The 18,693-nt window shown below is 24.5% G+C and overlaps 1 protein-coding gene across 3 annotated transcripts; it reads right to left on the minus strand.

Moving 5' to 3' along the window:
• Nucleotides 1–599: 599 nt before the first annotated feature.
• On the minus strand, nucleotides 600–17,455 carry LOC129981585 (mitochondrial potassium channel ATP-binding subunit-like). Of its 3 annotated transcripts, none has more exons than XM_056092485.1 (19): nucleotides 17,440–17,455; nucleotides 16,594–16,693; nucleotides 15,894–16,233; nucleotides 14,442–14,612; nucleotides 12,693–12,838; nucleotides 9,626–9,701; nucleotides 8,206–8,346; nucleotides 6,731–6,816; nucleotides 6,529–6,626; nucleotides 5,354–5,459; nucleotides 4,058–4,130; nucleotides 3,852–3,971; nucleotides 3,700–3,772; nucleotides 3,483–3,616; nucleotides 3,285–3,356; nucleotides 2,485–2,663; nucleotides 1,744–1,802; nucleotides 831–919; nucleotides 600–746 (listed from the first exon to the last, which is right to left on the minus strand). In XM_056092485.1, the coding sequence occupies exons 2-19, from the start codon at nucleotides 16,674–16,676 to the stop codon at nucleotides 639–641; spliced, it is 2,154 nt and encodes a 717-aa protein (XP_055948460.1). In that variant the 5' UTR covers nucleotides 16,677–16,693; nucleotides 17,440–17,455; the 3' UTR covers nucleotides 600–638. The 3 variants fall into 3 exon arrangements, with proteins under 3 accessions (XP_055948460.1, XP_055948459.1, XP_055948461.1); XM_056092484.1 differs by lacking the exon at nucleotides 17,440–17,455 and adding an exon at nucleotides 17,136–17,426; XM_056092486.1 differs by lacking the exons at nucleotides 15,894–16,233; nucleotides 16,594–16,693; nucleotides 17,440–17,455 and adding an exon at nucleotides 13,541–13,655 and having other exon boundaries at nucleotides 14,442–14,569.
• Between the last annotated feature and the right edge of the window lie 1,238 nt (nucleotides 17,456–18,693).

The raw sequence follows: 18,693 nt of genomic DNA on the forward strand, positions 1-18,693 counted from the left end.
CTCACACAATTTCCCACATAATTAGGATAACAAAGTTTCTTTAAATAGTTGTCTAGGTGTAATATTTAAGAAAATAAAGGCTTATTCTCCTTTTTCAAGATACCTTATATCAATTGAAAATCCTGTGTTTCCTATCATTCTTAAAAAATGAAGTTTTAATTTTGTTCCAATGGCACATTACCACTGTCCTCTTTAAAATAATCATAATTTATGATGCTACATAAAATCATGTGTAAAAATCTATTAAATAAAATAGCATCATCTACAAGAAAACTTAATAATAAATTATAGATACTCCCACCAATACTATTTAATATTCAGCTGAAGATAATCTAGGCATTTGGAAAGGTTTTTCTCGTCTTGATAGAAATGCGAAGTCTCTTCTGAAATAATGCCTTTATACTATTGTAATAAATACATTGCTTCATAATCTAGAAAAAAGAAAAACAAGTATTAAGCAGAATTTTAGACAGTGTATTATTACTAATTATTGCTAAGTGTTAATTTGAACAATGGAGAGCTTATGTGCATTTCAGCTCTAGAAAATAGATAATGCACAGTTATTTTTCGTATGACACAGAAATAAAATAAATACTGCATAATTTACTAAATAATTTAATAATATTCTGCAATCACAGTTATCCACTTTTTCTCTCAGACATATTTTCATCATCATTAGCTTGCTGTTGTTTAATGAGATTCCAGTATACACCTTTTTTCTTACTAAGAGTTGAATGGTTTCCTATCTGTAAATAAATATATATATATAAATATTAATATTCTTCAAGTATTTATATATGTATGATAAAATGAAAAATAAAAAAAAATACCTCAACAATTACTCCTCCTTTCACAACAGCAATCATATCAGCATTCTGAATTGTACTGAGGCGATGAGCAATTACCAGAACAGTTCTCCCTAAACATAATACAAAATAATAATTTAGTTTTTAATTTTAGTTTAATACAATTATATTTTCAAAGTTAATATTAACTATTAAATGAAATTTATTTACCCTTAAAGACAACAGTTTTTTAAAAAAATTATTCCCATCCTTTTAAAATACTTACATTGCCTAGTCTTTTTATTACTATTACTTAATTCTGTTATTGGCTGACTAACAGCTATTATTTTACGGGGTTTTGGAAATCCTAAATGGTAGCAAAAAGTCAGGATTATAAATATTAATCACAGTGTGGACTATTGGTTGATGCAGGATAAACTAAATAGCCTATATATCTATTTATGAAATAAATTTGACATAACACAATAATTATAAGCTAATGTAGAAATATGGTGCAAGTTTAACTAGGTTTTAATTGCAGCAACAAAATATTTTAAACGGATGAAAAATATAATTTTATTGAACACCATAACAAAACCAATAAACTTGCATAATGACAACATTTTATTGTTATATCCATAATAAATCTAAAGGGGAAAGAAACAATGGCCAATTATATAAATTCACATACTCGTACTCATTTAAAAAAATCTTTTTTACTATCTATTGATGTTTTTATTTTATTTTCCACTATTTTTATCCTCAATAAAGACATAAAATGATCTCATTTATTTAAAAACCATCATTAAAATATATTAATATTAAGAAATTGATTCTACAAATAGACTAAATTATAGTCCCTCACAATCCATATATAAAACTTTTAACCAAAATGTATTCACATAATGGAAAACTTTGAAATGAACAAGCTTTTATAAAAAAAAAGAAGAAGAAATACCTTTAATCGCATAATCTAAAGCTTCTTGGACAGCTTTTTCTGATTCAACATCAAGAGCACTAAAAAATGAATGATTATTAAAATATAGCATTATTTTAAATGAAATTAAGCAAGGAAAGTAAATATTCCATTTAATAATTTATATTCATGAAAACACTGTTCTTAAAATCAATATACTAATGAAATAAAAAGATCAGATGTTGAATGAAAGTTAAGCAGAAAGAGCTCATGAAACTTGATAAAAATGTGTATCATATAAATATTTTTTTTAATAAATAAAGATTGTACATCAAACTATCTTCCCCTCTTTCAACATTCATGAAAAGGAAGGAAATGTTTTGTTGTATAATATTTCAAGTGGGAATAAATTATATTTTTTTAAAAATGAAAATTTATTTCCAGTTATCACGTGCAAAATCCCTCATAAATTTATCATTTTCCCACATCCTGGAACAATTTCAGAATAATCGAATCTCAATATCTGTCTGAATTCCAAATCTTGTCTGTTTATTGGCAAGTCTTGTAAAATAGAAATTTTAATAAAAAATTTTAAAATCCAAATAGAAATAAAATGAAACATTAAAAAAATATTATTTCAACTCATTTCATTATTTATGAAAGTGGTCTATTAATAATGGAAAGACAAGGACAATGATTATGCTTATAAATCAATTTTGCACAATGTGATACATTTAAATATTTAAACATTGAGTTACATAAAGCAATGAATTTGTATCATACCTTGTTGCTTCATCCAGAATAAGAATTTTCGGATCCTTAAGCAAAGCTCTTGCAATAGCTATTCTTTGCTTCTGACCTCCAGATACAGTAGCACCTCGTTCTCCAAGGACAGTGTCATATCCATCATTAAAATTGCAAATAAATTCATGTGCATTGGCTAATTTAGCTGCCTCCATTACCTAAAAAAAAAAAGAAAAGAAACAATTCATTTACATTTTTTTTTCTTTGTACATCAAAGTATTCAAAATATAACAATGCAGTCTGTACCTAAAGAAAATTTTAAAGCAAAATTGGGGGGGAAAACCATGTTATACTTAGCAACAAACATATCATAGTAACCTATATTGTAACGTCAAAAAGAAAGAAAGAAAAAGGTTGATAATATATATGTAAAATAAGACAAATTCAAATGGTGTTTCCTTTTTTACCAAACATGAAATTAAAAAATTAAACAATATCCATATATTTTATATGCTTTTATAAATTAAATATTAACATAGAAAATCAAGTTAGAATAAAACTAAAAAGTGTTTTACAATAAATAAAATAGAATTAAACCATTTAACAATCTCAAACTTCCTTGGTTATTATTAGATAAATAGTTTATTATGACTCAGGCATTTATAATGTATTAAATGAATTACTACATAAGAGCTCCCAGTTAATTCTGAATCTGAAAAATATTCAATAAACAGAAACACATAAGCTCAGTTAAAAATTTACTTTATTAAAAACTTTTAATATTTTTATTAATTTCAATTATATTCTATTTAACATCATTTATTTATTTTCAAAATTACCTCTGCATCAGAAGCATCAGGTCTACCGTACCTGATATTTTCCATGACTGATGTAGCAAAAAGTACAGGCTCCTGAAAAATTAATATCAAATGATTAATAAAATATGTGGGGTAACAAAAATATCTTAGAACAAATTTAGTTTGATTTAAAATGATTGTACAAACAAAAATAATAATAATTTAGATTCTAAAACCAACCTGATCAATATAACCAATTACATTTCCACGAAGCCAACTTGGATCTAATGATTTAATATCACAGCCATCAATAGTTATACTTCCATTTTCAATATCATAAAATCTTTCTAGCAATGTAGCAACAGTAGATTTGCCTGGAGTAAAAGAGCAAGGAATATAGAGTTCCATAGCCCTCGTTAATCAAAAAACAGAATACAAAATATGTCTGAATACATACCTCCACCTGAGAGCCCACATAAGGCAACCATTTTTCTAGGGGGCAATGTGAGATTAAAATTTTTCAAAACAACCTAAAAGTGAAAAAATATATTAATGAATATATGTACTTTTTACTAATTCAATGATTTTAGATTCAGTGGTTGCACATACCTGATCTGGACGTGATGGATATGAAAAAGTGACATTGACAAACTTTACTTCACCATGAAGATCACTATCAGTCAAAATTTTACCTCCTTTTAAAGGTATTTCTGGGGTCAAATTCATGTACTAAAAAGAAAATATTTAAATTAGTTTATTATTGTTATTATATTGGTAAATGGATTAACAACAAATTAAAGGAAAAATTTATTTACTTGGAATATTCTAGCTCCTGCAGCTAATCCTCTAACAAACTGCCCAAATAATAAAGACAGATGTGCAAGGGATCTAAAATGTACAGTTAAGCATTAGGAATTTTGATTTAAAAATGAATTTTGTAACTATATAAATCTAGTATAATTATGTGATTATGGAATATTAAATTTAAAAATATTTAATGTTTTTTTTTCTGATATTATAGCAACAAATAATCATCCAAAAAGTAATTTGCCATCAATATAAAAAAATTATAATCCTTTAACAAACTGTCCAAATAATAAAGAGAGATGCATAAAGGATCTAAAATATATAGTTCAGCAATAAGTTTAAAAATGAATTTTGTAACTAAATAAATTTAAACTTATGTGATTTTTGAATAATAAATTTTAAAATAGTTAATAGTTTTTCTGATTTTATAGCAGAAAATAATCAGCCAAAAAGTAATTTGCCATCAATATAAAACTCTACCACAGTCACAATCTGAGCTTTGTAATCAGAGAGTTGCTTGTTCAAAAGACATCATGTACCTGGTACAAGTCAAAATCCATCCTTATCAAATATTTTTCTACAAATATAATGTAAAAATTTGGGAGCAGGAGTTAGGCTTAAATTTACTCCTCTTGGCTCAAATTATCAAGATGACTCTCCTAAAATGTTCTCAAGATAGCTTCAGAATGAATCATAATCCAATTAACTACTGTAAATCCAATACTGTACATTAATGAGTAAAAAGCTTTTAAATGATTAAAAAAAATAATCTAAACTAAATCCAAAAAATTCTTTCCCTTAAGAAACAGCAATTTATAAAAGAGTAAGCAAATTTGATTTCATTGTTCAAATAAATATTAAGTTAGATATATAAGTTAGATAATAATATCTGTGCTAAATTTTCATATTCATCTAATAAAGATAAAAATGTATACAGTCTTGATTGAAATCCTTAATAAAGAAACCTATTCAAATAAAAGGATGACATCCTGTTCATACTCAATCTCGCAAAGATAATGTATTAATAATGTTTTCTAGTTCTAAAAACGAGAAAATTTGCAGCCCTCTAATCATAAACAAATATGTACCCAAATGATTAAAAATATTCAAAATATCCCATATATGAGAAATAAGAATAAGTGAAAGTGACTTAGAGTAACTTCACTAACTTTTTGCTTGAACTAACACAGTTAAAAATATTCTTTTTAGTATATTCATTTAGAAAGGCACATTAAAATAAAATTTCAGTTTCTTTTTTCTAAAAACAAGAACAACACACTAAATATTATTATATATAATCTTACTTTTGTATTGTCTGAGTTGCAACAAGAAAAGCCATCATACTTCCAGGTGTCATTTCAGCTGTACACATTAAAGATCCTCCAACACATAAAACTCCTAATACAATACCTTTTTAAAGATAAAACCTATGAATTCAATATATAACTAAATCCAAAAAATAATAATAAACTTTCATTACAATTTATTTTTGCTTAAAGTTATGAAAGTCTGACAATAACATTTATTTCAGATAACATTTTCTATTATAAGGGCATTGTTCTTTTATATGAATCAATCATGAATATAAATTTTCAAAATTATAGTACATCATTATCACTTAAAAACAAATTTTTGTTAGATTTGGTGTTCATTATGAAATAAACAATTCAAATTTCAGTCTATAACAAATGTATTTGCAAATATTTCCATGCTTAATATAAGAAAACAGATTTTAAAAAGTTAATATTTTATCTTCCAACTACAATTCTGCTTATTTTTCACATTTTTTCTTATTTTAACCATGGTCAAGAATTTCCTTATAATAACCATGGTTAAGTCATCCATAATAGAATCAAATTTATCACCAAAACAAAATAGCTATCAAACAGAAAACGATTTTAGAAGAATAACATTCATTCATTTCAAAAGTGTCAATGGCAAGTTTTTGTTCATCTTTGAAAAATGTTTATATGCCTTCCAAATTTAGAATTTTATTTAAATTGTCATTTTCAATAACTTCCTAATATGGTAGTTCTAAAATATTTAACTCTTGCATTTTCTCGAATGAAAATATATTGTTTTAATAATTTTTGATAAAGCTTCGATTCTATGTGACTAATGCCATCAGGTAGTGTGAGAAAATAATTAATTTCATGACATAAAAAAATTTAATTTAAAAAACATTTTTATTGTGACTATTCCTTTTGTTTTAATCTAAAATATATGTTTTGTGAACAGTTTTATGAAGGAAATTTGCTCCACAAATGTAGACTGTAAACATTTTAAAGCAGGTGTCAAAATATTTGAAGCATCAGATATGGGAAATATTTCAAAGCATTTCATTATAGCAATGAATTAAGCAAATTGTCAACAATGTTAGGATGAATATAGTATTCAGGTGGATAGCCTATTAATGAACTTAAATTTGGGAAAATTTAATTAAAATGTTGGAAACAAGTGCAAAATATAAATCACTTACCATTAAGGGCTAAATTTGCTAGACCTTGAAATATTCCAATTCCAATACCTAGTTTACTATTTATTTTCTGAATTAATTCAACCTGATCATTATACAGTCTATAAAATATTGAAATAAAATGATTAGAAAATCAGTTTTTGTTGTTTCCTTTTGTAATTGGTATATATTTTATTCCAGAAATGAATATAGTAGAGCTCATTACTTTTTCTCTGATTCTTCCATCGCAAAAGAACGTACTGTTTTTATATTGCCAATAGCCTCATCAGCAACAGCAGATGCCTGTGCAATCTGTAATAATATTTTGTGAAAATAGTTTGTTTCTGTTACATATATAAAAATATTCAGGTATGAATAAGTTGAAATAAATCAAACAATGTGAAAATTTAAATTAACAATAAAGTTATTTATTTTTGATACTCAAAAAAATTTATTTAAATTTTCTTTAAAATGCACTTTTAAATATATAAAAAGTATTTAAAATTCTTCTATTATTTAGTAAATAGCAATAGCAATACATTGAGTCAAAGTAAAGGATAGGATATAGTGAATTTAAAATATACAAAATAACAAATGTAAGAGATTATATCAATTAACACAAGTTTCAAAATCCGTTGTTCTGAATAATAAGAACTAGAAAAATGATTCTAAGAAATATTTAAAATTTATTCAAAGCAATCGAGCTTTTATTCCTTTTTATAAAGAATTTAAATGTCAAAATTTCTTTCCAATATGATTATATATATTCTCAAAAACTTGTTTAGAATTCAAAAAAGTACAACTCTATAATTTAAGAAGAAATACAATTTGTGAAAAGTTATGTAAAATAAGTGTTAAAAAACGATTCATATAAAGTTATGTATTTCACAGAAAGTAAATGTTTAGTGATGCTGCAAGTGCTCACTGAGGGATGAATTACTGAATATAATTAAATAGAATATATAATTAATATAATTAAATGGAACATTAGCATAGATAATTATATTTAAAAAAAGTAAAGGAAATTCAAAGCTCTAATCCAAAGTTATAAAAGCATGGTAATTTTTTTTTCAATCATCTGTCTTACAATTATAAAAAAATCTACACTTAACTGCATAGTAATGATAACATTTCAAATTGCCTTAAGGCAGATTTCAATAGATAGAGAAATTCAATAAATAATAATAAATAAGTAGCAAATTACATAAAAAATAAAATACATATCAATGAAAAGATAAAAAGAATTTTTTATGATGGTATAAAAAAATTTTTTACACAGTACTATGCATCAAAAGAAAAATCTAAATTCAATTAATTTTTAATTTAACAATCTAATAAAATTTTTGAAAAACCTTTCGCAGTAAAAATTTATAAACTCAAGAAATAATCTTATTAATAAATTTTAGATCCAGTGGTCTGTTTCGTAAAATATTTTGAGTGATTTTTGCATCAAGTATAACAGATAGTATCCAGCCAATATATATATATATATTAAAATCAAAAGGTCTAGTTAGAAAAGATAGAAGCAAATAAGATATAGCCTGTGAATAAAAAAAAAATCTTCTTGATAAATAAAAATATTACTAAAAATATTTAAAAATAAAGCAAAGGAAGTAAGGATTATAATACAACATAAAATTCAACAATTTAAACTTTTTATTATTTTACTTATACAATTATAACAGATTATAATTCGCTAACCTGAGATTGGGCATATTTTGACATATTCCTTAAGGTCTTTCCAATGCAAGTACCTGCCAAGACAATGACAGGAACGACACAAACCATAAGTCCAGTCATTTTTGGCGATATTAAATACAAAGACACTATGCAGCCAGCAGTCTAAATAGAGATAAAAACTTAATAAATGCAAATAAAATCAATAAAATATAAGACTAATTTTATATAAAATGTTTTTTTAATTTAATTATTTTGCTTCACAGTCTGTTACATCTAAAACTAAGTCATCACTAAAAATCTTTCTTAATTCTTTATTTAAAAAAAGAATTGCACAATTACAAAGTTTAAAAGCATTATTTTATAGCCTTATTCAATCTTAATTTCTCTGAAATGCTTTCATTCCCAAAGTCATATTTTTAAATTATTTTATAAGCATTAAACAAAAAATACAATATTTATTATTTTAGATGGGCATCAGGTGTTGAAAATGTTCTAAAACATTTCAGAAATATTCTATAAAAAATAGATTTGGACAATAAATTATAGAGGCAAATTATATAAATATTAATGCTAATACTTTAAAAACACAGAGAATAATTTAATCAATAAAAAAGAGTAAATTATTTAAACTAATATTGTTATAATTCTCAAAAACTTAAAATCTATATCACTCGCGTAACTTAATCCATCATCCAAGCAAATGCGATAACTAATCTGGAATAAAAATCACTGTTTCACTACCTGTTTTCGTGAAATAAACATTGATAGCAAAATATTTCTTAAACTGGTATATATTCATAATATTAATTTAAAATATTACTGAAATATGTGACGAAAAGTTAAAAATTATTCTGTCATGAGAATAATTAATGAAATATGCATGTTTTTCAAATAACAAAAATACCATTTCATTCTGGAAATGAAGGAATATAAATGTTTTTTGTAAGACATTTTTGAAATACAGATTTCAGTATATATTCTAAAGGCCATTGATCAATTGTCACAACTTCAATCCTAAATATACATAATAATTATATTGGAAAGGCAAATTTGTCATTTTGGTTTGAAATTAATTCAGATTATAGCAGAAAAGGACCTAAGTGAACCTAAAACTTAATACATTTTTGGAAAGTAAAGCACTAAACACTTTTAGCAAAATGTCCAATTTAAAAAGAAAACAAAAATCAAACAAACAAAAAGCCTTTTGATTCTTCTATGCACTAATAGAAATGCATTCATTCAATATTAATTAATAATAAAAGATCTTTTTATTTCAAGTTTAAATTTACTCCTCAAAAGTATTTTATTATTATTTAAACATTTTATAGCATATTCATAATTTCCAAAATTTATAACAATACAGTTGAAGACTTATTAAATAAATGTAAATAATCAAATGCTTAAAATCTTCAACTCCACGATGTTATAACTAAAGTAATACCTGGGCAATGCTTCGTAACCCTTGAGAAATGCAAAGCTTGTAACAACTTTTAAACTCTTGTACATCATTGGTTAATCTACGAAATAATTTAAAAATTTTAATTAATCACAAAGTAAATCATTCAATAACAAGGATGCAATAAATTACAGAACAAGTTTTAAAAGCATTTTCCTGTAAAGTAATTATGGAAGTAAAATAAAGGACACATTCAGCTTTATTCTACAGTCATTCATTGCATATGAAAACTAGAAATTCCATTTTAAATGTAGCAATATATATTAAAAGATCTATACTCAAAAAGTTCGTAAAGGACAGTTGACATATTTAATTTTGAATTCCGAAATTTCCTATGAGAACATCTTTTTTTTTTAAGTCAGGAATAAATTCTTCATGGAAAAATAACTGGAGTACAAATTATGGCTAATATGGCATCTTAGGCATTGTGCTATCTTTAGTTACAATCTATATTTTACAATCAATTACAACCTGATTCAAGACAAAATATTTGCAGTGAAAACTTCTGGTAGAAACTTTATTCTTTTTTGCAAAAAAATAATCAAAAGCATTGAAAGTTTTGTCTAAAGTAAACCTGGAAATTAATCATAACAATACGCAAAGCACCAAAATGGAAAAAAATTGAATATATTTCTTTATTATTTGAAAAAAGTATCAATTTTGGTGTCAAAATCGATAGAGAGAAAAATGAACATATTTTAATAATTTTCAAACTGTTGTCATGCATTTATCAGCAAATACTATTTCTATTGTCATTATTTACCACTTACAAATAGACATGAAATGATATATTACTTTCTATTATGAGCATACAAAGAAAGGTGCATTTCATGCATGGATTAAAAAAAAAAGTTTTCTTCCATGCTGCACCAGCAATTTTGTGTTCTAAACAAATGCTTTTGGATTATGATATAACAAAATTTCACTACATGAAAATATGTATACAGGATATTTGTGTTTTACAGACATGGAAAGCAAATTGTAAAACATTCTAAATGTTCACTCATTTATTCTACAAATCTTCATTTTCATTATTTTAAGACTTTCTTAACTATTATTCATCATGCATTTTGCTGCTTGTGTTAAGAATAGCAATAAAAAAGCAGGTATAATTATAAGAATAACTATAATATATTTAATTATAGATATAATTATATATAACTATGAGAATAATTATTCCAGGTAGGATGTCTTTAGGAAATAATCAGCTTAATAATTGAAATATATAATACAGCCTTTTTGATTAAATACAACAAAATGAATTAAATTATCATAGAAAAATTAATGGAATTTTATCAACTAAATTTATAAATGGAATAATAAAAAAATTAAAAATTAAAATTAAAATAATACATCTGAATGTAATTTATCAAAAATAACAATTGTATTTAAAATTTTAAGAATAGATGTAGGTTTAATTTTCACATTCATTCTTAAAAATTTTAAATTCTTTTCAAGAGGATTTCAGAAAAGTGCTTTAATTCACTTAAATATAATCATTTGAGGAATCATGATTGTTAATGCAATTGAAATAAAATACAGAATAACTGAAATTATTTCAAAAGTCATTTAAAATCTCCTGTCTACTCTGAAAGCATAAAATTGTATCTAAAAAATAATCTTAAAAACGAATTTCAATCAATATTTTATGAATTATTTTGCAATATATATCAAAAGAAATTCTTTCAAAACTTTTTTTACAGTTTTAATTTTTTTTTAACATTTAGCTAGATTAACTTTTTTATTTCAACATTTAACTAAAATTCTATTTGCTCCACTTCTGTCTTTCATTAAACTACAAAGTAAAAAAAAAAAAAAAGCATAAATTTATGCTAACAAAAATAATGTTAATTAAAATACTAACCAATACTTCACAAATTATTACTATTATATGAAATTGTTCCTTTTCACACATGAATAAAATTAAAATATTTTTGAATCCAAATTAGTTATAATCTTACAATGTCTTTATCTGAAAAAAATATCATTTGTCATTGGCTTCTTATATTCTGTAAGTACCATTCTATGAGCAACAAGTAAAAATTATAGGTTGCTAAAAGTACAGAAATTCTCCACCAACAGAGAAAAATAATTTCGACCATTGATAAAATACTATGGTACCGGAAAGAGATTTTTTATTATTTTTATTTGATATTTTAAGCAGCCAGTGAAATTCTTTATATGTTCTCACATTACAATGAGGAGGGGGGGGATAGTTTGTGAAGCAAGAAACCCATGAACAGTAGCATTTGAGTGCCAAATAAAAGATGTCAGCAATTCGTGAATGCATTCTTAAAGTCATTGTTTTAGACACATTACAAAAAACTTAACTCAACAAAAAAAAATTGCTCTTAGGAATGAGCTGATATTTTACATGGCCAAATAAAATGGCCTTATTGATTGATTTATATCCAAATTTAAATATGTTGCCATTTAAAAAATTTTAAATTCTAATTTTGAAAAATATTGTATGTTAAGAATTATTTTGTAAGTATAAATATGCATGCAAATTATGTAGAATGCCTTACATTTCTATAACAAAAAAATTTGAGGTCAATATCTATATTATTTTTCAAGACATAAATTAAAGTTCATATTTTAACATTAGAGGCTCAAAATTTCATTAATTCATAATTTCTAAACAAACAGATATGGACTAATGAAATTTGGTTTCCATGTATAAGATTTGATCTAGTTTCGAAATTTAGTGAGAAAAATGTGTGTTACCATTTGAAATTTTAAAAAATTTTTCCTTATTTCAATATATAGAAGATATCTTCTGAAATTTTTAACTAAAAAATATTTAAGAATAAGTTGATTCCTATCAAATGATTTTGATTTTCATGACTGTATGTGGAATAATACCAGAATAAAGCTTTGAAGCTTTTTTCCCTCTATATGATTGCCTATCAATCTTGCATTAAAATATATATAATGGAAAATTTAAGTAAATATAAGTGAAAATTGTGATAATATAAAATAAATGTAATGTAAAAAATTTATAGCATGTGCTTGACACTAATATTTTTTATAAGATTGAAAGACTATATACCTGCTTGAAATTTCACCGGTTTTGTGGGCATCAAAAAAAGCAATATCTTGTTCAATAACCGAGGCAAAAAGTTCTTTCCTCATATTACGAGCCACTCTTTCACCAGATACAGACAGTATTGAAATATAAGCAAATGTAAATAAGCTCTGTAAAAAATAATTTTTACTGTAGATGAAGAAATAAAATGTGAAACATTGAGTACTTATTTAATAACAATCCTTACAAGGACTGAAATTATAAAGTAATATTTTTTTTTTCAAGGGAAATATAAAGAAAAAAAATTCATAATGAAAATAATGAACACATGAAAAATGATGATTCTTCAAAAAAATTTAATATTTACTTATTTTTTTAAAAATATTATTAAATTTCAATTTTATGCCTAAAGAATAATTTGTTTAATATTTATTTTTCAAATTTTAATTAATTTCAAATAGCTTTACCATATTTAAAATGTTTCATTGATTTGATTTTATTCTAAATAATCAAACCACAATTTATTCTAAATAATCAAAAAATTAATAAACAAGAATCTCAGATGAAACTGAAAAAAAAACAATTAAATTATTAATTATTTAAAATAAACTTTATTGAATATGTTTCAGTAATAATTATCCGCCTGATTTTATATACTATTTATTTATTTGGAAATAGAAGAATAACATTATCTTTTGGGAATATAATCATCAGATGGAATTACTTTTAGAAGTAACATGAAGATAAATATCTTTTTGTTAGACTAAAACCCTGTTTTAAAATTACATCAGAACTACTTAAGAATGAATCTACCAATATAAAATAATGGTTAGAAAATGAGAGAAATATGAGATTCAAAACTTCTGCATTACCACAATTTAATGTGTAGCAAGCCCACATATGCAGTTAACCTTTGGTGGAATTAGATTTTGCACTTAGTAGCAATTCGTCATAAAGATCAAGGATGGACTTCCGTATTTTGCAGTCCTAGGCAATATAAATTATCCTAACTTTTAATATATGGTCAATCTAATATTTAAACTATTAAGCTTAATAAATTTATAGTTGCATATTTTTTTAAAAGTAATATAATTAATTAATGATTTCCTAATTTACAAATAAAGGCATATGTTAAGAAAAAATATAAAGAAATAAATTTTTAAAATACAAAATGAAAAATTATTATTTTGTAAGAAATATCAAGTAGATTTTATTAAAACTAGTTAATTTGATGATTAATAGTTCCATATGTTATAAATATTATTTATGCTTTAGTTTATTTAATATTGATTTTAAAAATTTATTCTAGACATTCATGGTAATTCAAATATTTTTAATTCATAGAATTTGTATTTTTAATAAATTTCTTTGTGTAGCAACCAGGTTAATAAGATTTTTTAAACAATCTATCTGCAACCCTAATTGGCTGCATCATCAGAAATTTATTAATGATAAAGGTGTTAGAGACATTTGCTTTACAGGCCTTTTGCTGCAGAGGCATTGAAATTGTTTCAATGTACATCATAGCTAATGGCAAAATTAAAATATTAAATAAGAGGAAATGCTTTAAAACAACTTTGCATTAAAATATACCACTTTTCTTTTTTTTTTTAAGCTTTCCTAAAGGCAGTTTTAAAAAAAAAAAAATCCTTCTGCATTCAGTGATACAGACATTAAAAATAAATAAAGCTTTCATAACTTTACTAATTATGATTAAACCTTTAATTTACTTGAAACAGAGGGAATATTTATTTCTAATGTTTCCATATTTACCTGAGCTAAATACATATACACAAGTTGAATGGCAGGCTCTCTCAGTTCACTAAAAAATGTCGCAGCATCTTTTTCATAGCCATTATCACTTAGAAATGAAGATACAACATTCACCATATCACCCAAAAGAATTGGTATTTTAATATTTAATAATGCAACAATCAGAGCACTCTAAAAATAAAGAAAAGAAACAATGCAAGTTTTTATAATTAAATCACAATAAGAAATATTTCTAAAAAAATTTAAATCATGAAATTACAGACTTTTGTTTCAAATTTGCAATAGAGTAATGTCGTATTGATATCTTTGATTTAAAATACTTCTTACACTTTCTTAATTTTAATTATATTGCAGTATAAAACAGCCATATACTTGGCAGTGATTATATATATCTAAATACTTGATAATTTAATTTTATAAATGGCTACAAAAATTTAAAGAGTTAAGGAAAAAAATATTAGTTTATTATTAATGCGATTAAATAATTACGAAAGAGTTACTCTGCCCTGCCTTGGCAGCTGGGGTAAACTGAATGGTTATTATTGTGACAGCAGAAAATGAATATTACAGATGAAATCTTAAGGCCAACATGAATCATGGCACCACAACTGCTGCCAAGGCCAAAGAAAATTGTTATAAGTGTTTTTATTGTAATAGATAGTACATTTATATATGTGTTTGACTGCAGTATGCATATATTTTAAAAAGTTCATTAAGAAACAACAAATGCACTTTTCATAAATAAATAAATAAGATTCATTACAGATAAATAAATTGAAAAAATTTATTTATGTTTCACTATACTATTACAGAAATTACATGACTTTTAAGTTTTTTAACAGTTAAAAAAATTATAAAGTTTAGCATTTTTTTCATTATGATTTTCAAGTTTTAGGAATTGCTGTATTTATGTTTTCCATTGTCAGGTATCGAAAATTTGATAAGATGAAAAACATTTTGATGTCAATAATGATTTTCCATTTAATCCTTAAAGTATTAAATTAGAACTTGAATTTGATTAAAAGCCTGGAAAATTTATATAAAGTCAATATGATTATACAGAAACCAAATAATAATTATTCATTCAAATATTTATTAGTTTTAATAAATGAGAAGAGCTGGAAAATAAAGTAAGCAAATCCATTAAAGTATTTGGCTTTTTATCTAATAGCATTTTATTTATTCATATTATCTTAATATTTGTATCCATTTTCATAAAGAGCAAAAAATATCAGGTTACAATTACAAAACAAGGTGACAGGATCCCCCTCCCTTGTTTTTGCAAAGGCTTTACGAATTTCTAAAGTATGACAAGAAACTCAAGAACAAATTTTTATTATTTGATCACTTATTATATTATTATACCATTTAATAAAGATTAATTTTTAATTACTTTGTTTCATCATTCATTATTATAATAGCATTATATTAATATATTTATAAGATTCTTACCACCACTGCCAATAATATGTATACAATTTCAGCTTTTACGATTTTATAAAATCTCTTCCAGTCAAACTTGGCTTCTTGATGTAACTTTTCAATGCTATTAACTCCAACTAATCTTGAATGAGATGATTGACTTTCACATAATACAACTAATGACTTCAGAGGAAAAAACAGACACAAACTAAAAGTACTTCCATATAATTTTAAGTTTTTAACTGCCTTCCTAGAAAATGAGTTTTGATATTTCTTAAAGGCATTTTTTGCTTCCTCTATTAATCTCTTAGAAATTGTCAGTTTGTATGTTCTGATGCAATGAATTTCTTTAGCATAACTACGTGAAAACCTGCAAAAAAAAAAAAAAAAAAAAATAGAATGACATACAATATAAAAATTAAAGCAGTTGAAAATATAGACAATTTATATAAAGAATTTCTGACATTATAAAATTGAAAATAATGATTAATAGTTGAGAAATTTTAAAACCAATTTTTTTTTCAAAATAATTTATTTCAGTGACTTAAAAAAAAAATCTGAATCCGTTAAATCACTTTTAAGAATGGAACACATTTATTAAAACTGCTAGGAATTCATTGAAATATGCTTAATTATGCACAAGAATAAAATGTTCATTTTTTTTTTAAAGTTTCTGTTACATTCTTTTTAAAAACATGTACAACATTATATAGATAAATGATTAATTTACCTGGATGAGATTAATACATCTTGAACTGTCAATATTCTGAATAGGGCATTATGCTTTATATTCTTAAAAATGAAACACAACATTCTGTTTCCCTAAAGTACTGTAAAAGTGTTAATTAATTTACTATTATTTTCAGATGTATTTTTTATTTGCATAATTGCATTATACATATAAATTCATAGAACAGTATTCATCTCCACAAAAAATTGCTGATCACATTCACAATATTAAAATGTACAAAACATTAAGAAATAAAAAATTTTTAAAAAGAATAAGCAATAAAATAATTTTATTTAGAAAATGACTATATATATATATATATATATTAATATCCAACATTAGTTGCAAATGCTGTTTCTGATATTAGATTATATTCATCATAATCTAATGCATATTTATTATCGACAAATTAAAAATATTGTCGATAATAAAAATCTAACACAAATTCATTTAATAGCTTTAAATCATAAAAGCATCAAATCATTTAACACCGTTAAATCATAAATAAAAATAATAAATATTACAGTACTATTATATGTTACCTGAATTTAGTATTTGACTCTAATACTATTACAAAATTGAAATGAGAAGGAAAAACTTGTGATCAACTGATCCACAAAATTGTAAAACATTAACTATTAGGCTCTGATAAGATATATATATTAAAACGCAAAAAATAGAGTTATAATTTTATACAAATTGGCTAAATTTATTATATTATTAAATATAAATATTCTTTCTCATTTTATTTTACGTAACATCACAGTGGATTTCAAATTTCCTTCAACTAATGTTTATTTTTATTTTCAGCTGCAAAGTCATGGCCTGAATTAACTACACACATACTTGCAGAAAAATAAACACATAAAACGAAACTACACCAAAAGTTTTTTTTTTTAAGTAAGAAAAAAATTAATTTGTGATCCTACAAAAAAGCTAAGAATTAAATTTTAAAAATTCTTACTCATACAAAAATAAAAATTGATAGAATATTTTATTTGCACTTAAAAACATTGCTCAAAACTGCTACTTTGTTGTAGTGCGACATCAGTACAAAAGTTGAAGGGATGATGGTATCTGGCGTCGCGCCAAAAGTAGAGATGCATAATCCACGATTTTTTGAATAACAAATAATTTTGCTATTGTTATTTTTAAATATTTGTTTCAAATATCTGTTATTTCAATCATATTATTAATTAAAAATTACTTATTAAATATAAAATTTATTAATTGTAATTAATACTTAATTTACTAATTTAAGTACGTGTGATTGAATTAATTTATCTATTTCAGCTTACTTCTTAAATTTGATTTTTTTTCAAAACTATTTATTTAATTTCTTTATTGGAGTAAACCACTTTCTGAAGAATTTGAATTAAATATATATCTCATTTCTTTAAATTGTTTACTTTAGTTCTATATTTTACCAATAGATGGCGCCAGCAGTAAACGAAATATATGCAAAGTCACAAGCGATTAAAAAGGATTTGTATGGAATACTGCATCATCAAATGCGAATATCGGAAAGTGAAGGTTACTCTCATGAAGTGGAGCGACGACTTCACACTTTCCAGTAAAGTCACCGCTCCGATAAATTTCAGTGATATGCAATTCAATGATACGATAATTCCACTAACCGGTCCGTTCACTTTTCAATCCATTCACAGATTTCTCCTTTTCTGTTTTGTTCGAGAGCTTCCATTGGACAGATCGTATCGATTGTTACTTTCCAGTGAAATCACCACTCCGGTAAATTTCAGTGATATTGTATCGATTGTTACTTTCTGTCGTGATCCAAAACCTGTAATCGAAATATCACCAGTAAGATCGTATCAAGGATTTGAATCACACCCCTCTTTGAAAAGTATTGATCATTGGTATTTGTGATTTTATGATATTGGTTACGTAATAACCGGTCGTAAAATATTCATCATCCCTAGATATAACTCCCTTTGAGGAGTTTAATGTCGGGCGTGGACTAACTTTAAAAGGAATTTTAGACAAATATTTAAGCTTGGCAGTTTGCTTGGAGGATCCAACTTCAACTAGCAAATCGAAGCTTCTTTGTGGATCTCATTTCAACACTACCAGAAATTGATT

Source organism: Argiope bruennichi, chromosome 8 (assembly GCF_947563725.1).
Source record: "Argiope bruennichi chromosome 8, qqArgBrue1.1, whole genome shotgun sequence".
Classification (NCBI taxonomy): Eukaryota; Metazoa; Arthropoda; class Arachnida; order Araneae; family Araneidae; genus Argiope; species Argiope bruennichi.